The 21,487-nt window shown below is 35.0% G+C and overlaps 1 protein-coding gene across 1 annotated transcript in view; it reads left to right on the forward strand.

Annotated features, from left to right (window-relative positions):
* Positions 1 to 11,481, forward strand: part of EIF3E (eukaryotic translation initiation factor 3, subunit E) — a 34,480-nt gene extending 22,999 nt beyond the window's left edge. Inside the window, exons 10-13 of the mRNA XM_004679652.2 lie at positions 558 to 667; positions 9,884 to 9,986; positions 10,264 to 10,398; positions 11,300 to 11,481. Of these exons, the coding sequence (XP_004679709.1) occupies positions 558 to 667; positions 9,884 to 9,986; positions 10,264 to 10,398; positions 11,300 to 11,338 (387 nt within the window). The 3' untranslated portion in view covers positions 11,339 to 11,481. The remainder of the gene's footprint in view (positions 1 to 557; positions 668 to 9,883; positions 9,987 to 10,263; positions 10,399 to 11,299) is intronic.
* The last annotated feature ends 10,006 nt before the right edge of the window (positions 11,482 to 21,487 follow it).

A 21,487-nucleotide genomic window follows, 5' to 3' on the forward strand; every position in this document is an offset into this window, starting at 1 on the left:
ATCTCAATTGTAATCCCCACGGGTTTCCCATCACCAAATCACCCCTGTGCGTGTGACACTATTTTAATATTAGTATGCATTTTTTATTCTTAAGTATTGAGGGGTAATTGGTTGCTTTTGTTGAAGTTCACATAACATAATCTCTTCTAATTATGATGCCATCTGTGAAATAGTAGCTACTTCCTAGGATTTCTTTTTTTCATTGTAGATTTCCAAGTGTATGACAAAAATACGCATACATTTAGTCCATTTTTAGTTTCTAAGTAGTTACATTTTTAGTTTCTAAGTAGTTACATTTTTAGTTTCTAAGTAGTTAGAAAAAGATATGTTAGCTACAGAGCACTTATATATGGACAGGACAAAGCTAGTTTGTCACTTTTTTTGGACATTTGCTTTTAATTGCTAGAAGCTTGAACAGTTATAGAAAGTGCTTGGTGTAAAACTAGTGATACTAGGTGAGAATTGTAGTGACTTAATAAAGGAGAAATTAAATTTTTAAAGTTTTTAAATTGTTGTCAATGCCATTAATTATTATTTTTTATATTGTATACATTTAGGTGCTTGTGAATGACTTCTTCTTAGTGGCTTGTCTTGAGGATTTCATTGAAAATGCCCGTCTCTTCATTTTTGAGACATTTTGTCGCATCCACCAGTGTATCAGCATTAAGTAAGAACACCCTGGTTTGCTTTTTATTTTTTACTTTCAAATTTTTGTAAATTAAGTTATGTTTAATAGAATTCAGGTTCATTACATTTTTGTTTTATTTTCTTTTGCTTTAGAAGACAAAAAAAAAACTTTTCTTTCTAGTTTATTGAAAATCCTGTTTTTATTTGAATTATGGATGCTACAGACATAGCTATGTCTCCTTTACAGGTATAACTTCTTAGAGAAATAGTTTCCATGTGTGGCACAGCATGATATCTTGAAATGGTAACTTCAAGGCAGTATATGGTTGTCAGTTAGCTGTCTGAAAAGTTTTGTTAGACCTTAATATAGAAAGAAAAGAAAAGTAACAAGTTCTAGAATGATTTTCAACAGAAGTTCAAATAAGGAGTTAGACCTTAGTAAATCGGAAATTCTGTTGAAAGACCACATTTGGTAATCATTTCATTTAATTGAGTTTATTTTATTTAATTATATATTTGAATTCTCTTATAGTAAATGCCTATGACATCCTAGAATGTTGAAACATGGAAAAATTATGGTGAATTTCAGTTGAAATTTTCTCTGTTGTGTGAGAAAATTATTGGGAAAAAAATTGTGAAACATCATAACCTATTAGAAACTAATTTTACATATTAGAATTTGAAAAATAACTAGTGCCCTTTGGCCACAGATGAAGTCAAACAGTAAATGCTCCATAAATGTTTAAAAACTTACTACTTTAATGTTTCCCTCTTAGGAATTGTGTGTAGACTAGTTTTTCTTTTGTGCCATTTGTTTTTGTTAAGGCATCCATACTTGCTTGCCTAAGTTTAGTGGGTTGTCATTGAAGTGGTTATTCTGAGTTAAAAGTATATTGTGACCATGGGGCTTTTCCTATGGGAATTAAAGTCTTGACTTCAATTTAGTTCTTTACTATAGCTAGCAGACTTATAATTTGAAAGTTTGATTCTCTTTAAAAATACATGGATACTTCTAACACATCATTTGTTGTGAAATAAAGAGAGAAATATATCTTATGTGGGACTCTGGTAGACAATAGATAACTGAATTCTTGCATTGTTTTATTTCTATTTTTTAAGATGTATAATTATGCTGATTTATGTAATTTTCTCCATTTCTCATTAGAATCTGGACATTGAGGTGTTTGTCTAAAACTTACCTAATTAACCTGGTTATGAACCATTTGAAAGCAAACTCCTTTTTATATCCTTACTACGTATGTAATTGACTTTGTAATACTTAAAATACTAATTTTTTAGGCACAAATTTTTCCAGCATTATAGCCGATAAGTGCCATATGTGACTTTGAGAACTTTGGTTTTAAGTTCTGCAGCCATGGTTATTAAATCTTATATGTTGTGTGTGCCCACTTACTTTCAGATATTCAAAAATTTCAAATACTGAGTTGAGAGTACCTCAGTAAAAATTTCTTAGATGAATGAATTTATTTTGTCTTTATATTGATGAATTTGTTTTTTTGTCTGTAATAAAACTTTTTCACTTGGGGATTTGCTTCTGAGGTACCGTGAGTAAGGTTTTTTCCAGGTCTAGCACTTTTATTAACTCTAGAACCTGTATTCATCATGTTGCTTCTTGAGATTCCATTTATTATTGTTAATGCAAAACTAGATAAATGAAGTGTGTGTCATGAAGATCTGTGTGCTTACATACGAGAAATGGCAATTCAAAGTAAGTAATATGGACTGCTTCTTTAAACTTCCCCCTAGACAGTGTCACTACAAAAATTTTTTTGAAAGATTTCTATCAGTGTTTTTTTGTTTTTTTTTTTCCCTGCATGCTATACCTTTTTATTCCTATGGGATTTTTGTTTTGTGCCTTTTTTTTTTTTTTTGGTAGATTTAGACAATCTAAAACATTTTTAAGCAAATTCTAATGACTTTGTAACGTTCAGGAATCTGTCCTCTCCCACTGGTAGTATTTCCTCTTAACTTGAGTTGTTTAAACTTTTAGCTCTCTGAAGAATGCTTTGCTCAGATGATTTAAGTGTATAGATTAATGCATTTTCTTCAAATATTAGGGAAGGATTTTAAAGCTGGAAGATATCCAACATCACAGTTATTGTATCACTGACACTAGTACACAGTAGACTTTTCTGTAGTGATAGAAATGTTTTATATATACATTATTCAGTGTGGTAACCAATAGCCATGTGTAATTTTTGAGCTCTTTAAAGTCAGTTCGCAAGTTTGAGATCCATGCATGTAAAATTTTATGTGTGCATACATATTCATTATTTTCAAGTGGAATATTCTGCATATATGTAGTGTGTACTATATGGACATTTATAAATGTATATATGTAATCTTTAGGAAAATCAAATGCTATATGTGTAAATCAAATCAGAGCCCCCTCATTCCTGTTCAGTCTCTACATCTTTAGTTTCTGTGCTACTGGTAAGGCATCTCTATGGACCCTGAGACTTATGGAACACAGTTCTGCAAAACACTTAATTCAGTACAACTTTTTTTTTTTTTTTTTTTTTTTTTTTGTAGCTGGGAAACTTAAGGCTTGAAGACTTTAAGCTAGCTGCTTAGGTCTTATTTCATGACAGAGTCTGGGCTAACAGGTCTCTGAATTAATACTGTATTGTACTTCATTTAAAACTTTCATTGTGAACAATTTAGAAATTAGACTTGACTAACTTAGTCTATTAATTCAACTAGAGGATAAAGATGGAAACCTTATTTTTTCAGTGTTTAATTCTGTGTCTCAGGATCTCTAGAGTTTTGGTTTGCAGTACAAATAGAGATACCCTGAAGCACTCTGACTTCCTAGATCAGATTTTCCAAGTTACGCAGTACTTTGAGGTGGTTATCCCAAAAATACATGGGATTGAGATTAACTGCATCAAGTTTTCATTTTTAGATGTGTAATCGAGCCTGCTAAAATAATGTAAAAAATCATTGATTCTGTATCTTTAACTTATAATGAATTGAGAAGATATAGAGCTGAGCAGGGAAAGTGCAGTTGCAGGTAAAAGAATTATTCTTAGGGACCATGACCTCTCAAGTTTTCAGGTCAGCAGTGGAGTCATAAGCTTCATGTTTTGAAAGCTGCTTAATTGGGTTAGAAATACAGCTGAAAATAATAAGCATTATGTTGGGCTTTTATAAATAGAGCCAACATCTTAATATAGACTTCCAAGGACTTAGAATCCATGATGATGACCACCAGAGCTAGTGTTTATCCTTAAGCAATATGTAGGAAAAAATTACTGTTCTCTAATCCAGAGATTTTTAAACCTATCTATATATACAGATACCTAGAGAACATAAAAACAAAAGAAAATCAGGACCTCCCTGGTAGCGCAACTGGTGAAAATGCAGCATTGCAAGCGAGCTGCAGCTGCTTCAATGCAGAATTAAATCCCCAACCAAGGAGGTGACCCACATGGCGCGGCAGACCTCTCTTGACCCGCCCGCTGCTCCCCACAGCCATGTACTTCATAGTTCTGCCTGTTCTGCTCCCCACTCTGTCTCTGGTGAATCCTCTCATCTCCCCTGCACCTCTGGCCTGTACCCCAGTTCTGTATGCATAAATAAATAAATCTTTGAGAAAAGAAATCTTGAAAATAGATTTTCTGACCTTAGTGAAGACTTTCTGAATCGGGAATCAAAACTTGAGAGTCTGGGCTTACAACTTTCCCAGTTGATTCTTTTGCAGTATGCCTCTGGGATTATTGCTGTAAATTGCTAATTCATAATTCAAACTGCACGGTAGAACCAAGTGGGAATCTTTTTAAAATTTACAATAATCGATAACCAATCCTAACCCTCAATAACAGTGTATGGGGGGAATATCTCAGCATCTTTATTTTTTAAAACTGCTCCAAAATTATTCTGATGGAAAATCTTTTTTAAGTACCTTTTTTATTTTGAGATGAGGTCCATATTTTTTATTTTGAGACGAGGACCCTTATTTTGACCAAAGGATCCCTTATGTCTTTTATGACCATTCCCACTTCTGTAACTCCTGGTAACCACTCATCTATTCTCCATTTCTGTGTTTTTCTGTTTCAAGAATGCACAACAACTTTTTTTTTCTAAAGTGAATATGCTGTTATCATGATTATAATATAGTTAGTTCATAGCACTATCGTTTGTATAGCTATTTAAGGAAAACAGTGTACATGTGAGTGAGTGCCTCGTCTGGCTAGTTACTGGATAAAATGTAAAGCAAACCCTGCCCTCCCTCACATGAGAACTAAAAATCCAGAGGGTGAAACATAATAAATAAATAATTAGAGATATAATGGGTGTTTAGAAGGAAAATGCAGAGTGATTAGAAAATGGCAGGGACATGCTTTATATAGTGGAGTATCGGGGTAATTTAACTGAAAGTTTCAGTGAACCTCAATAACACTCAATGGAGTATTTTTAAGCCCTAAAGTAGGATTTTTTTTATTATAAACTGACTATAATGTTTAATGTCTCTCACTTATACTGGCTTATTTTTGCCTTTCATTAGACTAAAGGTATTTGATATTTGATCTTTTAGGGAAAGGATTTTTCTCTGGTCTTTCTTTCCCTCATTGAAGACATTTCAATGCTGAATAGGATTGTATTATAACACTCATGGTTGTTTTATTAAACAACTCTTTACATTTATGATTTGGAACATTCTCTGTTGATAGGCTTCTTAACTAAATGACTTAGAAGCACATATTATAGTCATATCTTTATAAAAATGCACATTAAGCATATTTTTATCAGTTTATATACAGTCCTATAGGTTTGTAAAATAAGTTTCAAATCTGTTTACTGTAAAGTATGCAGCATCTGTCAAAAAAGATTACTGCAATGGGAGTTAGTTTAGTATAACTGAATAGTATATCAGATGTAGTGTGTGCCTGAAATTTAAAGGCTGTTCAAAAATAATTCTTGGATCAGTTTTCAGTTGTTGATAAAAACAAAGCATGAAGTAATTCTTTGAATGTGTATGATGAACATGTTGGAGCATACGTTAGTATAGTTTCCCCATTTGGGGGGTTTGGCTTTTCACAGAAGAAGGTCTTTGGCAGCTACTATTGTGTTTCTTTAAGTTATGAAGTCATTCTTTCAATGAGAATTTTTACTTGTCACAAAATGTCTCAATTTTATCCTATTTCCTTCTAATATTAGTTTTAAACAGAGTTTACATTTAGTGCCTGTTCTTTACATAGTCATAGCACACCCCTTATAAATGACTGGAGAGTACATGCTAAATAGCTGGCCAGTCTTCAGTGAAAAGCAGACCAGAGATTCCTATACCTTAATTCCTAAATCAGTAGTATTTGAAATAAATTGTTTATCAAATAAAATGGGAAGACCAGAGTATTGAGTTGGTAAATAAGCATGTGAAGTGCTAGACCCCAAATCCTTACTTGTTAAAACATAGGAGAAAGGGGGAAAGCGGACTGTGGAAAGATCCACAGTCATTGAAAACCTGATAGAAACCCTAATTGATTCTCTAGGTTTAGATTTATATGTCTTATGTTGTTAAGTGGGACCACCTGTAAAGTATATGGGATTGTTCTAGAGACATAATTAAATATGGTTAACTCACTCAACTAAGGAAGAAATACTTAATTTCTCATGTGTAATTTGAAATAGCATTTAAGGTATTTCTAACATATTCAGTATTTTGGGTCAGTTGAGTAAATAAGAGCTGGCTAATTTAAACATTTTTATAGGGACTTACATAAAATACTGACATGTCTAGTTTAAAATCAACTAAAAGTTAATTTTATATTTAAAATCCAGATTGAAATATTTTTTCCTCAGCATTTTTGTCTCTTAATTTGCTGACAGTTACTTCAACTATCACAGTCATGGTGTAGGGTAGTATAAAGCAATTTTTTGGTTTTTTATGCTTTGATAGGACACTGTTTTTTAAGCCACATAAAATCACTAGAATGTAAGACAATTGTAGACCGAGAATTTCTTCCTGATACTCATTTAATTTCTCTTCCTGTGTATATTTTCTTGTTACTTGAAAGAAACTGGACCAGTGCTACCGTCTTTAATTTACTTTCACAATGCTAGCCTAGTTAACCTGAGGTGCCATCACATAACTTACTAATTCTTCTTGGTCTTTGTTTCAAGTTTTTCTTTGACTCAATTTTCTAATTAAAGGTGAGCAAGCACTATGTAAAACAGTAAATCCCCAAACGGATTATGGTTCAGAGCATATAGACATTATGGGTCTTAATGCGTGCTTCCAGATTTTGTCAGTATACAGGAAGATGAGATTCAGAATATGGATGTAAACAAAGAAGAAGGATGGGAAATCCTAAATGGAATTGTTATTAAAAATAAAAATTTCTTTTATCTTAAATTCTAAGATTAAATGCTGTTTATTAGATAAGCTGTCCCCTAATCTCCAGACTAGAACTAATTAATAAAGCCCTTTTGTATCTCATATAACTCCTTAAACTTTTTCAACATAGCATTTAATGATAGTTTGTATATATTGGGGATTAAGTGTTCCTCTCTTCCCAAAGCCTAATTTAAAACTTTAAAAAGGTGGGGAATGGGCTGTATTTTGTCACCAGCATCTAACCGGGTTCTTACTTTGTTGAAGGAAGATAAATGGTTTGGTTTATCTGGCATATGGTGCTCCTGAGGGAGGTTTATGGGAAGTTGAAACATTAAATTGTAGGGAGCCGTGAAATAGAAACTTAGAAGTATGAATCTTGTTCTTTGGGTATGATAGTTTTAAAAGAAACTTGAGAATAAACTGGCTAGTTGGGTTTTAGGATTAATCTGACAATTTATGTAAAGTAGATTAATGACAGATTGGAAGAAGTAGCTTAATTAGAAAAGTAGGAAATAGTAATGGAATCTGAACTGAGTTTTTACTAGGTTAGGAATTAAATAGTAAACATTTATTAATTGCCCCGAGTGCTGGGCATTGTGTTAATTGGTGAGTTTATAGCAGTGAACGAGGAAACTGTATGCGTAATCATGGGTCCATCATGAAAACAGATATACAATAAAGCAACTACAGCTCTTGTGAGGGCTATAAAAACATCAAATAGACATGATGCAGTTAGGAGACATATTTTGAAAGAACTAGGAACTGAGACCCAACAGCTAAGATGAAATAAGATGAACATTTTAAACGGAAGGTATAACATGTGTAAGGGCCCTGAAGTCATGGCCTGTTCAATATACAAGAAAGGTTTTATAGCATGGTTATTAAAGAGGGAGAATCTTTTAAAGTGAGAGTATATTTGTAAGGAAGGTGGATGAGAAGTAGTGATTAAAGTGATATGGCCAGAAAGAAGAGAAATCCAATAGTTTAGGTTTCAAGGCTAAATGTCTCAAATAATTTTGGTTACTTAAACAACATCTGTAAGATTTTAATGACTAAAAGAAATCTTGCTTATGTCAACTGCACATTAGTTACTGGGAATGACATTCTGCTTTGAAAAAGCAGAATATGCAATTTTGAAGATAATGGGGTTTTAATATATGTAATATAAATAGTTTCATTTATGCTTCTTAAATGGTTGTGTTTGAGGAGAGAAAGGAAAAATACAAAAAATAAGTTGCTATAGATGACAAGAGTATAATTTGGAAAATGTTTACTTTTAGGGTAATAGTTTCAGGTAAAAAGTATTAGATATTTGCCTGTGGAGAGTAGAATGCAATTTATTTGTCCCCCAAAGTACCAGCAAGAAACTCAAGGAATTGGGAAGCCACAGGAAACACCAACTATAGGAGTATTTCCTAGGGAGGGAAATTGCCAGCTTTTTAAAGAAAAAGACACACTCCCGAATTCAGTGTCTTATGTTTGAAGAACAGTGATGAAGAGAATAAAAAAAGATTTGTCCATGAACTTGGACTAATAATCATGAATTATATGTTTGCTGGGAATGTTTACTTTCAGCCAAAACACAATGAAACAAATTTTGACATATAAGTCTTTGTCATCATCATCATCATTAATTTTTAACTCCGAGCCATTTTTAAGGATAAACTTGAAATAATTACCTCTTCACAGATTTGGCTTGTATTTTAGTTTACAGTTTTATTGCTAGCCTAACTTAAATTTTACATTTTAATAAAATGCTGTTAACTCTTTGTCGGTATACATCTATCAAATTGGAATAGCACAAAGATAATTATTATTCCCATAAAACCATTTTTATTAATTAGTTATATTCTGGTTGAAAGCTCTGGAGTTACATCATTTATGATTTACAGTGATTTGAATATGTTTTAAAACTGGGAATGCATATCACCTCAGGAATTTTAATTTATAATATTCTAAGGAATGAGTTTATTAATTAAAATGCTAATTATTTCATTAAATTAATGTTTGCTTTAGAAGACCTAACAAGTGTATAGTATCTTTAGCAAAGACAAGAAAAAAGGGAATGGTTAATATTTGTGTATAATATTATCTTCTTGGGCCCCAGTAAGTCAAAGCTCTATGAGGCTATCCACAGCCACTGCAGCTTGAGTTCGATCCCTGGCCAGGGATGTGACCCAAATGGCATGGCATACCTCTGCTGTTTCGCTACAGGTCCCTTCAGCAGTGTATTTCAGTCAGTTCCTGTTCTGCTCCCCACTCTGTCTCTGGTGAATCCTTTCACCCCATTCCCCTTACCTCTGGCCTACATCACAGTTCTTGTATGCATAAAGAATAAAAAAAAATCTGTCTTCTTAAACACTACACATAGATTTGTAGATGCTATGCCATCAGCTGATCAATCAACTTACCTCTAACTAAAGTGGACATTTTAGTACTGATAATACTAAGCTTTACAAAAACTATTATTTTTTCAACCTGGTCATAAAGAGTTAAAATGCAGGATCGTGAGTGTGAGAGAGATAGACAGAGAGAAGGAGGAGGTGGAGGACTTGTTTTTGTTTAATTTTTGTCGGCGATAAAACCTTTTTATCTGTTAGACTATGACTAGTTGAGTACAACCTAAGAGTTAGGTGTTGATCTAGAAGCTGAATTTCTGCAAATGCGGACTATGATGGCCTCCCTTTAAGAATCTTACTGTAATTGGTGAAGTGGAATATGTGGTGCCCAGAATGAGGTAACAGCACACATATATGAACAGCACAGATAATAAGACTGTGACTTGGACATACCTTGGTCAAAGCCCATGTACATAAAAGCAAGATAATGGTCAAAGCCCATGTACATAAAAGCAAGTTTTTAAGAATCAATTAATATTGTTTTACTTTTTTTCATTAGCATGTTAGCAGATAAACTGAACATGACTCCAGAAGAAGCTGAAAGGTGGATTGTAAATCTAATTAGAAATGCAAGACTGGATGCCAAGATTGATTCTAAATTGGTGAGTATTATGTTACATTACATACTAAGCAACAGTTGCAGGTTATTTTATACCTTTTTAGAATTTTTGATTAGAATATTTTGTTTAGTTCTACTAAGAACTCGTTTTAATGGATAATAGTTCTTCGAAGACAGCAGTAGCATCCTATTGTTACTGGATGAATGTTGTCATATCTGTATTCTGCATAAAAACAGTCGTGTAGTATTGTGGCATGATCAGTACCCAGTGGGAAGCTTCGTTACTAACATTCGGGATCAATTTCTCTCTCTTGTTATAGGGTCATGTGGTTATGGGTAACAATGCAGTTTCACCCTATCAGCAAGTAATCGAAAAGACCAAAAGTCTTTCATTTAGAAGCCAAATGTTGGCCATGAATATTGAGAAGAAACTTAATCAGAATAGTAGGTCTGAGGTAAGAGTCACGTTTCCTTTTCTTTCTGGGCTTTAACAATAATGCAGTAATTGCTAAATGGACTTCATTTGAAAATACTAAAATCAGTTGTATGTGATTTTGTATTTCTTTTTATTGGGGATATGAACATTATATTTAAGAAACTTAACTTCAAAAAAAAAATTAAGTGTTGCTACCTTACTGGAACTCTTTTTACTTTTCTGTGTGACTTCATTAACTCATTTCCTCGGGGTTTTCAGTAGATCATTTTGATACTGGCACATGATAACTTACATGTGTAAACCCCTTTCAAGTGTGGTTTTTAAATTTAAAGAAATACTTCTATAAAAACGTTTGTGTATTAGTGTTGGTCTTTTACAGATTTCATTTTGCTTGATCTTTATATTTAGCTATTAAAATATTTACCCATTTTTGGTAGAAATCCTACATATTAGACATTAAAGATGAGTAATAGCCTTATAATTTTGGAATCTCAGCCAACCTTTCTGCATGATTATGTTTAACTAGAATGCAGAAAGTTTTAGAAAGTAGTTGTGGAACATTTAAGGACAAGAAATATATCTTTCAACCAATCTGGAGTAATTGATCCTGGAAGATACATTTTATGTAATGTTTTCCTCCCCCAGTATGCTTCAGGATATATTGGTGTTGGGTTTTGTTATTGTATTGATGATATCATTGATATACTTTGTAACTGTTCAAGAACCATCAGATATTTTGATCTGCTTGTTTTATTCTAAGTGATATATCTGACATTTAGTAATTATAGAGATTGTTAAAACCATAGAGAATGTTTTAGCAGGAAAGGTGCTAAAAGGAAATGTTAAACCTGTTTCTATGTTGACTTTTTCTGAAAGTGATTTCTGCTTTCTTTTCACTCTGATTCTTTTATATATTTTAGGCTCCTAACTGGGCAACTCAAGACTCTGGCTTCTACTGAAAGAAAACTGTAAAGGAAAGAAGAAAAAAAACTATAAAAGATGAAGTAATAAACCCATTCTATAAAGGGTGATGTTCATTTTAAAAACAATATTGAATATAAATTTGGGGGAGAATTTGAATAAAGTTGGCAGTTTCATTTTATCTTGTGCATTTCCTTGTGTGCAGGTGTCTGGTGTGTGACTTTTTATTTTGGAATAACTGTAGACTTACAGGAAGTTGCAGATGTAGTTCAGAGAAGTTCCATGTAGCCTAGTTTCCCCCAATTTTTTCATCTTACACAGCTACAGTGTACTATCAAAACCAGGATTTTGACATTGTGCAATGTGTGTGAAGAGGTCTGTTATTTTATCACATGTAGATTTTTGCAACCATCACTGTTAGCAAGATAATAGGATTCACTTCACTGTGATAGATCTTATGCTACCTCTTTGTAGTCACCTACCCACACCACACCAGCTAACCCTAAACCCTGGCAACTACTAATTTGTTATCCAACTCTTAATTTTGTTATTATGAAAATGTTGACAGGAATGAAATTATGCCACATATTTACCTTCTGAAATTAGCTTGTTTTTCACTCATAATGACCGTGAGATCCATCCAAGTTGTCATCCAAACCAGTATTTCATTTTTCTGTATTGCCAAGTCATTTTTTACAGTATTTATATACCACACTATTTAACCATTGATCTATTGAAGGATATTGTGATTGGGTCCCATATGGGGCTATGATAAATAAAGCTGCTTTTTTTGTTTGTTTCCTTACCTAAAGTGACTCTTAGTCACTCACTGGAAGACTGTAGAGACTAAATAGAAGCACACGTTGAGTTTTACAAGTGCCTGTTTGGAGCCCTCCCAGGGAGCGCAAAAGGTTAAAACACAGCATTATGAAACTCCACAGCCACTGCAGCACAAATTCAATCCCCTACCAGGGTGGTAATCCACACGGCGTGGCAGATCTCTCCGGACCCACCAGTTGCTCCCCTCAGCAGTGTACTTCATTGATCTGCCTGTTCTGTTCCCCCCTGTCTCTGGTAAATCCTCTCACCCTCTGTACCTCTGACATGTACCCCAGTTCTGTATGTATAAATAAATCTTTTTTTTGAAATGCCTCTTAGGACACCCAGAATAATTAAGATATATTTAAGTATTTTTGAGTTTTTTTAAGATTTATTTATGCATGCAAGAGCTGGGAGTATGGGCTAGAAGTGAGAAGGTTGAGAGGATTCACCAGATAGAATGGGGAACAGAACAAGCAGATTGATGGAAATACATTGTTGAGGGGAGCAGTGGGTGGGACAGGAGAGGTCTGCTGCACCATGTGGGTCATCTCTCTGGTTGAGAATCAAATTCATACTATAGTAACTACTGCGTAATCTATAGTGCTGCAATTTAGCCCCTTGCACCACCAGGGAGAGCCTTTTTTGTTTTCTTTACACAAAATAGGTATGAATTATACCTGGGTCATTAAATAACAAATTGTTACTGCTTTCTGCTTTTAAGTAGTGGTACAAAAATAAAAGATACTTAGGTGTTTTGATTTTGCTTTGTCATCTGACCAAGCCACCCTCAAGATTAAGTTAAATATAGAGAATAATTTGACCCATATGCTGTATGTAGTGCCAGACCCCTGCTGTGTGGTGGTGGTGGTGGTGCCAAAGCTTAGGGGAGGACCACTGGTCATGGTAAACCAAGTGCTAATTTGTAATTCAACTGTAACAAATGTGAAAACACTATAAAGGTTTATTTGTACTACAAAATGGTCAAGGTTCCTAGAGAAAGTGGCATATCAATAACTAGACGAAATTGGACCCTGCTTAGCATGTGTGGGAGCTAATTCTATTAATCAGAAGTACAGATCTATAACTGAGCTATAAACTTAGAAGTCTATATGCAGTTGTGTACATTGCTCAGTGTTGGAGAGATGGGAATGATGTTAAGATGCCTATCCTCGTCATTGGTTACCTATCAGCAAAAAGGACTGCAGCATTGTTACTAGTTCCCACTTTAAGACTATATCTTAATCAAGCCACATTAATAGCAAATAAAGATTTCTAGATAATTACATAGCCAACATTTAAAACTAATATTTAATATGGGCCAGTGAAAAATGTAGGTAAGAAAGTTAGGAAGCTATTATTAAGCACCTACCATATGTCAGGTCTTTTCCTATTTATCTACTCCTAAAGAGAAAGTCACAAGTGACACAACTGGAAACTAAAATTCTGTTCATGTATGTTGATAAGGAAACATTCTGAGTTACCCAGAGTCATACCTGGAAAACTTGAAAGCAGGCTTTATCAGTTACATCACTGCCCCTCTGCACATCATTCTTTCCTCATCCAGACTAATTTAGTAGTTTGTAAATGAGGATCTTGATCCACAAGATTGCCCAAATCATTTGGCACCTTATTGTCAAATGAGAACAAAATACTTCATTACTATTTGTTCCACTATTTTCTTGCCTTATAGGCAATAAAACATTTTCTATTACAGCACCTTAAAAATTTAAACATCTTTGTAACTTAAAAGAGTTAGTATTTCTACTCCACAACAACATAAAGGAAGGTTGTGCAGTTAATCTTTTCCCTGGGTTATCGTCTTTGTCAGTGTTCTTGATATAATTTTAAATGAGACTTTTTCTTATTTTGTTTATTTGGTTGCATTTAGGCCTTTGGTGTTCTGCAGTTTCACTGTAATATGTTTAAAAGTGATTTTTAATTAAGATGACCTTATTTTACAACACTACAAGTTATAGGAGTATATTTTCTTACCATACTCCTCCCCCCCACCCCAAGTGTCAGGTCATTATCCATAACTAATCATTCAGCCCTTTCTAGTCTTCCCCACTTCCCCTTCATAACCACCATTCTGTTGCCATAGTCTAAGGGTATTTATGTGTGACTTACATGTTACTGAAACCAGCTGGGCCTTTAATTATGAACATAGTTTTATCTTACGCTAGTTCTGGGAATTATCTCTGGATATTTCTTTTCTCTGGTTCCTCAAGCTTTTTTTGAATTTTTCACTCTAGTAAATCCTTTCTCTTCTTAATTTTTTCTCTATGTGTGCTGCGTTGCATTTTGGGTAATTTCCCAGTGCATTAATATAGTAAATAAAACTATTTTCCAGTGCATTAGTGATCTTAACTGTGTCATTTTGCTGAACAGATATTTCACTGAATATCTGATGTCAACTGTTTTTAATCTTTGATAATGTCATATTTTCAATGTCCATTTATATTCTTAAAACTTATTTATGTCTTGTTACTTAGTCTATTTTGTCACATTTCTTGGCCAAGCTTAATGAATAGCTCCCAAATTATCCTGATATTCTATAAATAGACTCCCCCCTTTCCCACTGTCATTCTTTTCAAATTTAAATCCCATCATTTTCCTCCCCTGATTAAAAATCTTTCCATGGCCTTTATTTCATTGTTCTTAAGCTCAATACTGAATCCTTTACATTCATTATCTTGTATGTGTTTGCTGAATCAACCAACTTCAAGCCCATAGGCCTGTAAGCCTTCAAGTAGTAACTTGAAGCTACTACAGAATAAGAAAAACATTTTACATCATGTCCCCAGTACTATAAAATAAATATATTTAGTTAATATAAGTGGTGCAGAAGTTCCTAAAGCATCAACCTTGCTATATGTGATTTCTACTTTTTATTATTCTACATAATGGTAATTGCATCCCATAAATTTATTTTATAATCCCCTCATTGGTATCAATCCGCATTTCAAAAATACTGCTTTTACATCAACAATCCTATGAGAGGTTGTTAGCACTGTGGTCCCCTCTGCCTGGAATGAATTTTCTCTTCTCTAAATCTCACTGTCCACGCATTCTGCCTAATCTCCAGTTCAGATTTTATTTATTCTCCAGAAGTCAGTGCAAAGCAAGGAAAACATGTTTTCTTTCCCAAGCAAAATTTTTCTTAACCTGGCGAAGCTAGCTTTTGTTACAGTCTATCTCACATGAGTTTTTCCCCCCTGTAATTACATGATTGATAGCATATTTAGTTGGTTAATGTTCGTCTAAGACATTTTCATTTGTTCATGGATATCTACCTTTTTATTACTGAATTTCTTAATAACGTATTAAATGAATGAATGTTCAGAATAGTATAGGGGAAAATAAGTGGACTTGAAGAAAAAAAGTTGAGAAAAGCTAGTACTTGCCCAAAACCTTAATTTTCATTCTGTTCTTATCAAGTGGTCTGGAACAAAATCATGTAGTTCTTATCCTCAGGTTTTCTGTTCTGTCTAATGTCAACATTAAGTGTTTTGTGTATCTGACAACTTGAAAATACAAACAACATAGCCCATAGTTCACAGTTGATGTCTGATACATACAAAAACTTCAGAAACATTCATGAGGTGTTATAAAACACTTACGGTCAAGGTGAGTTGAGGATTTGTTAAAATCACATTCCTGCAATTTATGAAGGTTCAAAATTTGTCATTTTCTTGCTCTTGCCAATGATGGCAGTAAAAATTGGAAAGATCTATTACGTAGATATAGTAATGGTCTCAATGTTTTCCTTCCTCTCCACTTCACAGTGGTCCAGAAGGCAAGTGGACAGCATACACAGAACCACTGAGTCAACTGCGTCAACCACAAGTCAACTGGGGTTATTTACCAGCCTGTGTTTTGTTTTCCAGTTAGAGGATATTTGGACAAAGATACCCTCAAATATCTTCAAGCCTCTCAAGTCACTGGGCAATTAAACCCTACTGGTTCTAGTGCCATAGGAACAATTAAGATCCTAAATCAGGCTCATTTCAGCAGTAAAGGTCAACAGCAAAATACTGAGTAGTGAAGACCATAAATAAGAAACATAATCAAGGTTAGGGCCAAACTGTCTGATGGAGTGAAATGTTTAAAGCTTCCAATGAGGCTTTAATCAGACTCTTAGCAAATAGTCTCCATGCATAATTTACTCCCATGCATTTTTAATTCTCTCAGGGATCAAGTCATCTGGAAAAGTGTTAATTTCCTGGAGAGGTAGCACAAACAGTTACACTTTGTTAATTTTTCATCTCATGTATTTAATAAACTGTTTGACTGCTAGAAGCTGCAAGAAATAACATTAATCTAAGGCATCTCCTATTTTGGTTCTAAAATTGTGACTCTTGTGCTGACTTCCATTTAGTCTGATAAGCTTGGGAGAACAATGCCAGATTGATTAATTTTGTTTTTAAGTGTTGTGAGGACAATTGAGGGGTGAGGAGAAGCTGATATTTTGAACTGGGAAACAGCTTGGGCACTTAGGCACAATTCCAGGTAAGTCAATTCTACTTATGTATGTGTCTGTAAGTCTGATTGCTTAAAGGTGTACATTCAAGATTCCATACTACTCAGTGCTTGATGGCAACCACTTGAGAACCAGAGATGTGTTGGTATAATATACCAGAGGGAAGGGCCCTCCCTGGTAGTGCAACCAGTTAAAGTACAGCACTGTGAGGGCCCTCCCTGGTGGCGCAGCGGGTTAAATAGCACAGCACTAAGAAGCTTAAGCCACTTCCACATGAGTTCGATTCCCGCCTGCCCCGGAGGTGACCACATGGCGAGGCAGACCTCTCCTGACCCGCCCGCTGCTCCCCTCAGCAGTGTACTTCATCTATCTGCCTGTTCTGCTCCCCACTCTGTCTCTGGTGAATCTCTCTCCCTCCTGCATCTCTGGCCTGTACCCCAGTTCTGTATGAATAAATAAATAAATCTTTAAAAAAAAAAAAAGTACAGCACTGTGAAACTATCCACAGCCATTGCAGCACAGAGTTCGATCCCCCACCAGGGAGGTGACCCACATGGCCCAGCAGACCTCTCCTGACCCACCACTGCCCCCCTCAGGAGTATATTTCAGTAGATCTGCCTGTTCTGCTCCTTACTCTGTCACGGTGAATCCTTTCTCTCCCTGCACCTCTACCCTATACCCCAGTTCTTGCATGCATAAATAAATATTTTTTAAATATAAGTAAAATACCACAAGGAAAAAAGGATCACAGGAAGATGCAAAATCTGGCAGTTTTTCTAGGGGATAAAATACTATTGGGTTGCAGCTACTTATAAACATTTTCTTTTTCTTGCTCTCTGCATTGCTCTTTAAGCATAGTGGGCACACTTAGTGGACAGTCACTCCTTCAGAACCCATTCATTCCTTCAGGACCTTCACAGGTCTTGTTTGGGAAAAGCTTAAGCATCAGTCCACTGGGGATCCTGGGCATTGGGGATACGCAACTTTCACTTCATTTTAAAGACTAATGATCTGCATAGAGAGGAAGCACGTGATTAGCAGGCTTTGTTGAGCTGGTGAATCAGGCCAGAGCACTGGCCCAAGGCTGCTTAAATCAGTGCTTCTGCACTTCGAGCCACAAAGTTGCACCTTGAACCACTGCCAGCTGTTATCTGAGTGCATTTTCTTGGTGAGGGAGACCTGAAAGAGTGCGGCTAGATCAGCTTAAAATCATCATATCTTTTTAAAACAAAGGTTAAAGCAGGAATCCCATAATGGCAGACCAGAAGCTTTATATATTCGAAGTCCATTAGTCCCGCCATAAGTGGTGCTGTCAGCATAAATACTACATAATAGGGACAAAACTTAAGAAGCTGTGATACATACAGCTACTTTTGTTATTTTTTTTTCTTAAAATACTAAATTTCTGTTACTAAGTTAGTATAACCAATCCTAGAAAATATCAGGCAGGATGTGGATGGGCTCATTGATCCCGAGATCACTTGATTTTACACAACCAAACTGACTCACATCTTAATAGATGATATAATTTGATTATCTGGCCACAACTCCCTTGCCTTGGGATTTGGTGCTGCGATCCCTTTTTTTTTTTTTTTAAGATTTATTTATGCATACAGAACTGTGATACAAGCCAGAGGTGCAGGGGCAGTGAGAGAATTCACCAGAGACAGAGTGGGGAGCAAAGTAAGCAGACTGAGGAAGTACACTGTTGAGGGGAGCAGTGGCAGGTCAGGAGAGGTCTGTGTGCCATGTGGGTCACCTCCAGGGCCTGGGATCAAACTCGCACTGAAGTGGTCATGGCCAGCTTTGCAGTGCTGTGCTCCAACCCACTGTACCATCAGGGAGGGCTGTGCTCTGATTGTTGAAAAACTATAAGACACGAGTGAAATTTCACTAGCAGTAATAAAGCTTCTTAATTGGTTTGTATCTTTACTTTCATTTAACAGTCACATGTAATCATTTATATTGATTCAAGTTAGTCTCGAGTGAGTAAGTACGTTGCTTTACCATTTGATCATCTGACAACCTTTTCTGATCTCACCACTAATGACTTAAGGAACTTTGGGAAGAAGAGTGGACTATAACGTTTTAAAAAAGAAGCAAACTGAATCTATACTGACAAAATCACTTACTGGGTGTTACATTCTCTTACTTAGGTGAAGTTTAGTGAAACACCACTTAATCAAAGTTTTAAAGAAATAACAGCTTTTTCCCTTCTAGTGTAGCTAAAGAAAAAAGTAAAAGGACTCCTTTGGCATCTCTGGATATTTGAATAGACAAGGAAGAACTAACTTTTTTTTTTTTTCAGCCAAATTATCCTAAGAACACTCTGCTCCAACATAGGAATGCCAGTGGAATAAGAGATGGTAATACAAGATGCACCAGGAGACTCGAGGTTTTGTGTGTTTGAAACTTATATTCTACTATAATGACTAAATTGTAGAGAAGCAAAACTAATGTGTGTGTTTTTTTTTTTTAATTTACCCAATGTTTTGTTGGTTCTGTCTTCTAGCAGACAAACTTCTTTTGTTTTTTGTTTGTTTGCTTGTTTGTTTTTAAAAGTTCACTCTTAAAATTTTATAAAACAATGTAAGACTAAGAAAAGTTAAAGGTTACACCATACTAGAACAAACTATTTACTCAAAATAGAAATGCCAAAGGCATGTAAAATAGAAAGTGCTATGTACTACTTTTATTTCACAAACTTATTTAAATTGGTATGGCTTTTTTTCCTTTCAATTTTTAATTTCACTATAAACAAAAGTGAAGTAAATACAATGATTGTTATCTAGTGAATACTAGATGAGATCTCAAGTTTTAAAATGACATAGATTTCTTATAAAATTGCTTTTGATTTTAATTCAAGAGTAATTACGCTGGATTCTTATGTATGACTGGACAAAAAACCATGCGGTTGTGTGTTTTGGCATAAGTTCTTCCAGATTTTTCAGTGATAGTTGTGATAACTAGCAAAGGCAATTTAGATTGGGAGAACATTTTCTGGATCAGATTCTAATCATCACCCTAAGATAAATTACAACACCTATTGGATACTTTAGCTTGAAGACCTTGTGTGAATATATGTGTATGTCGATGTTGAAGTGGTTGATAATAGGGAGATGGAATTCAGAAGAACAAACTTTTGAAACCGATACCTGCATAAATTATGCTCTTTTTCAGCTCTCCTGGAGTTACCAGAAAAAAAAAATTAGGTAAGTAATAAAGACATTAGTAAAGTTACACTCTTTTGTAACAGACATTTTTTCCTGTCTTTATGTTTAGAATTTCCCCCTGAGAGCAGAAGTAAGATTGTAAACCACAGCTTTCATGTATAGCACTACCATAAAGGAAAAGAATGTGTGTGTTCAACGCGTAGAAAAGCCTAGATTTTAGTATCAAACAGAGATGGGGGTGTTGTGCAATCAACACAACTTTGTTGTGCAATAATTAAAGAATTTTTAAACTGAAGATTAAATTGGAATGTTGTTATAAACAGAAGGGAGAGGGCCAACATTTTTCTTTGTATCAAAAGAAAACTCATTTCTAAAAATAACCACCCTCTTTGTGATGACCCTTTAAAATAGTTTTAAGTAATTCCATTCACAGATGAGCTTTTGGGGCTGCAGCACTTTGCTGTAAGTGGTTTGCTCTTTGATCCCAAGGCCTTTAATCAGGTGTGTATCCAGAAGAAAGCATTAGCATGGCAATATCACCATCCAGACCCTGCATCTCTCTGAAAGTGAATATGAAATGACTAAACCAGGCTGCTGGGTCCTGAAAAGTTTCCTTTGGTGTATGAATTTAAGGAAACATTGGTTAAAGTGATTTCCTATTGCTAAACTTAATTTTTTCAAAGGTTAATATGAGCCTCTCAAAAGTTAGCAAATTAAAACATCACCTTGATGAAAAAAAATAAAAGGCCATGTTTCATTTTCCTTTCCCAGAAATCAGATTTAGGTAAATGGAAGCACCGAGAAGTTATCTAGTCTTTCAAGTGTTGTCATCGACCTTTAATGTGAAATTGATTTTGTGTAATCTAAATGTCCCAATTTTCTTTACTTAGAGTGTCTTGGCTATTGCCTTCAAAAATGCAAAAATCAAAGATCTATTCTATTCTTTTAATTCCACCGCCATCCCCTACACTCCTGCTCCAATCTATATCTCTTATCAATACAGATTCTGTCATTTAGACACCAGATCTTCATTTTTCCTCCCTCTTCTTTTTTAGCCCTACCTAAGCAACTTTTCCCAGTAACACATGTTTAAGAACTTAGTTTGAATCCTTTGCCAATTATCAGTTGTCTCCTTGGGCAAGTTACTTAACCTCTCCAAAGATTATTTCTGAAACTTACTTTTTAAATTTGTAGGGTTAAACAAAACAATTCATGCCAAGAACTAACACAGTGCCTGCCCCCTGGATAGTTCCCTGCAACTCACACTCCTCTAACTACCCCTTACCACCTTCCCCCTCCTTTTCAGTGAGCACTCAGCGCAGATAAGCACACAATTAAAAACCATTTTCGTTGTTGTTATAAACCTCCCTCCTCTTCATAAACCAAACCCTCCTGGATTCTCCTGGAATATTGAATTTGATGATCCACACATGCCCTGTTTTTTGTTTTGTTTTGTTTTTTAATTATTAAAGATTTTTTAAAAACTTATGCATACAGAACTGGGGTACAGGCCAGAGGTGCAGGAGAGGTGTGAGGATTCACCAGAGACAGAGCGGGGGAGCGGAACAGGCCTACTGACAAAGTGCACTGCTGAGAGGAGCAGCGGACCATTAGGAGAGGTCTGCCCTGCCAAGCACATGAACTTGGAGTGGGGATAGAACTGGCACTGAGGTGGCTGAGGCTAGCTTGCAATGCTGTGGGTGTCCTAACCC

Source organism: Condylura cristata, unplaced genomic scaffold (assembly GCF_000260355.1).
Source record: "Condylura cristata isolate star-nosed mole 26May11 unplaced genomic scaffold, ConCri1.0 scaffold00009, whole genome shotgun sequence".
NCBI lineage: Eukaryota > Metazoa > Chordata > Mammalia > Eulipotyphla > Talpidae > Condylura > Condylura cristata.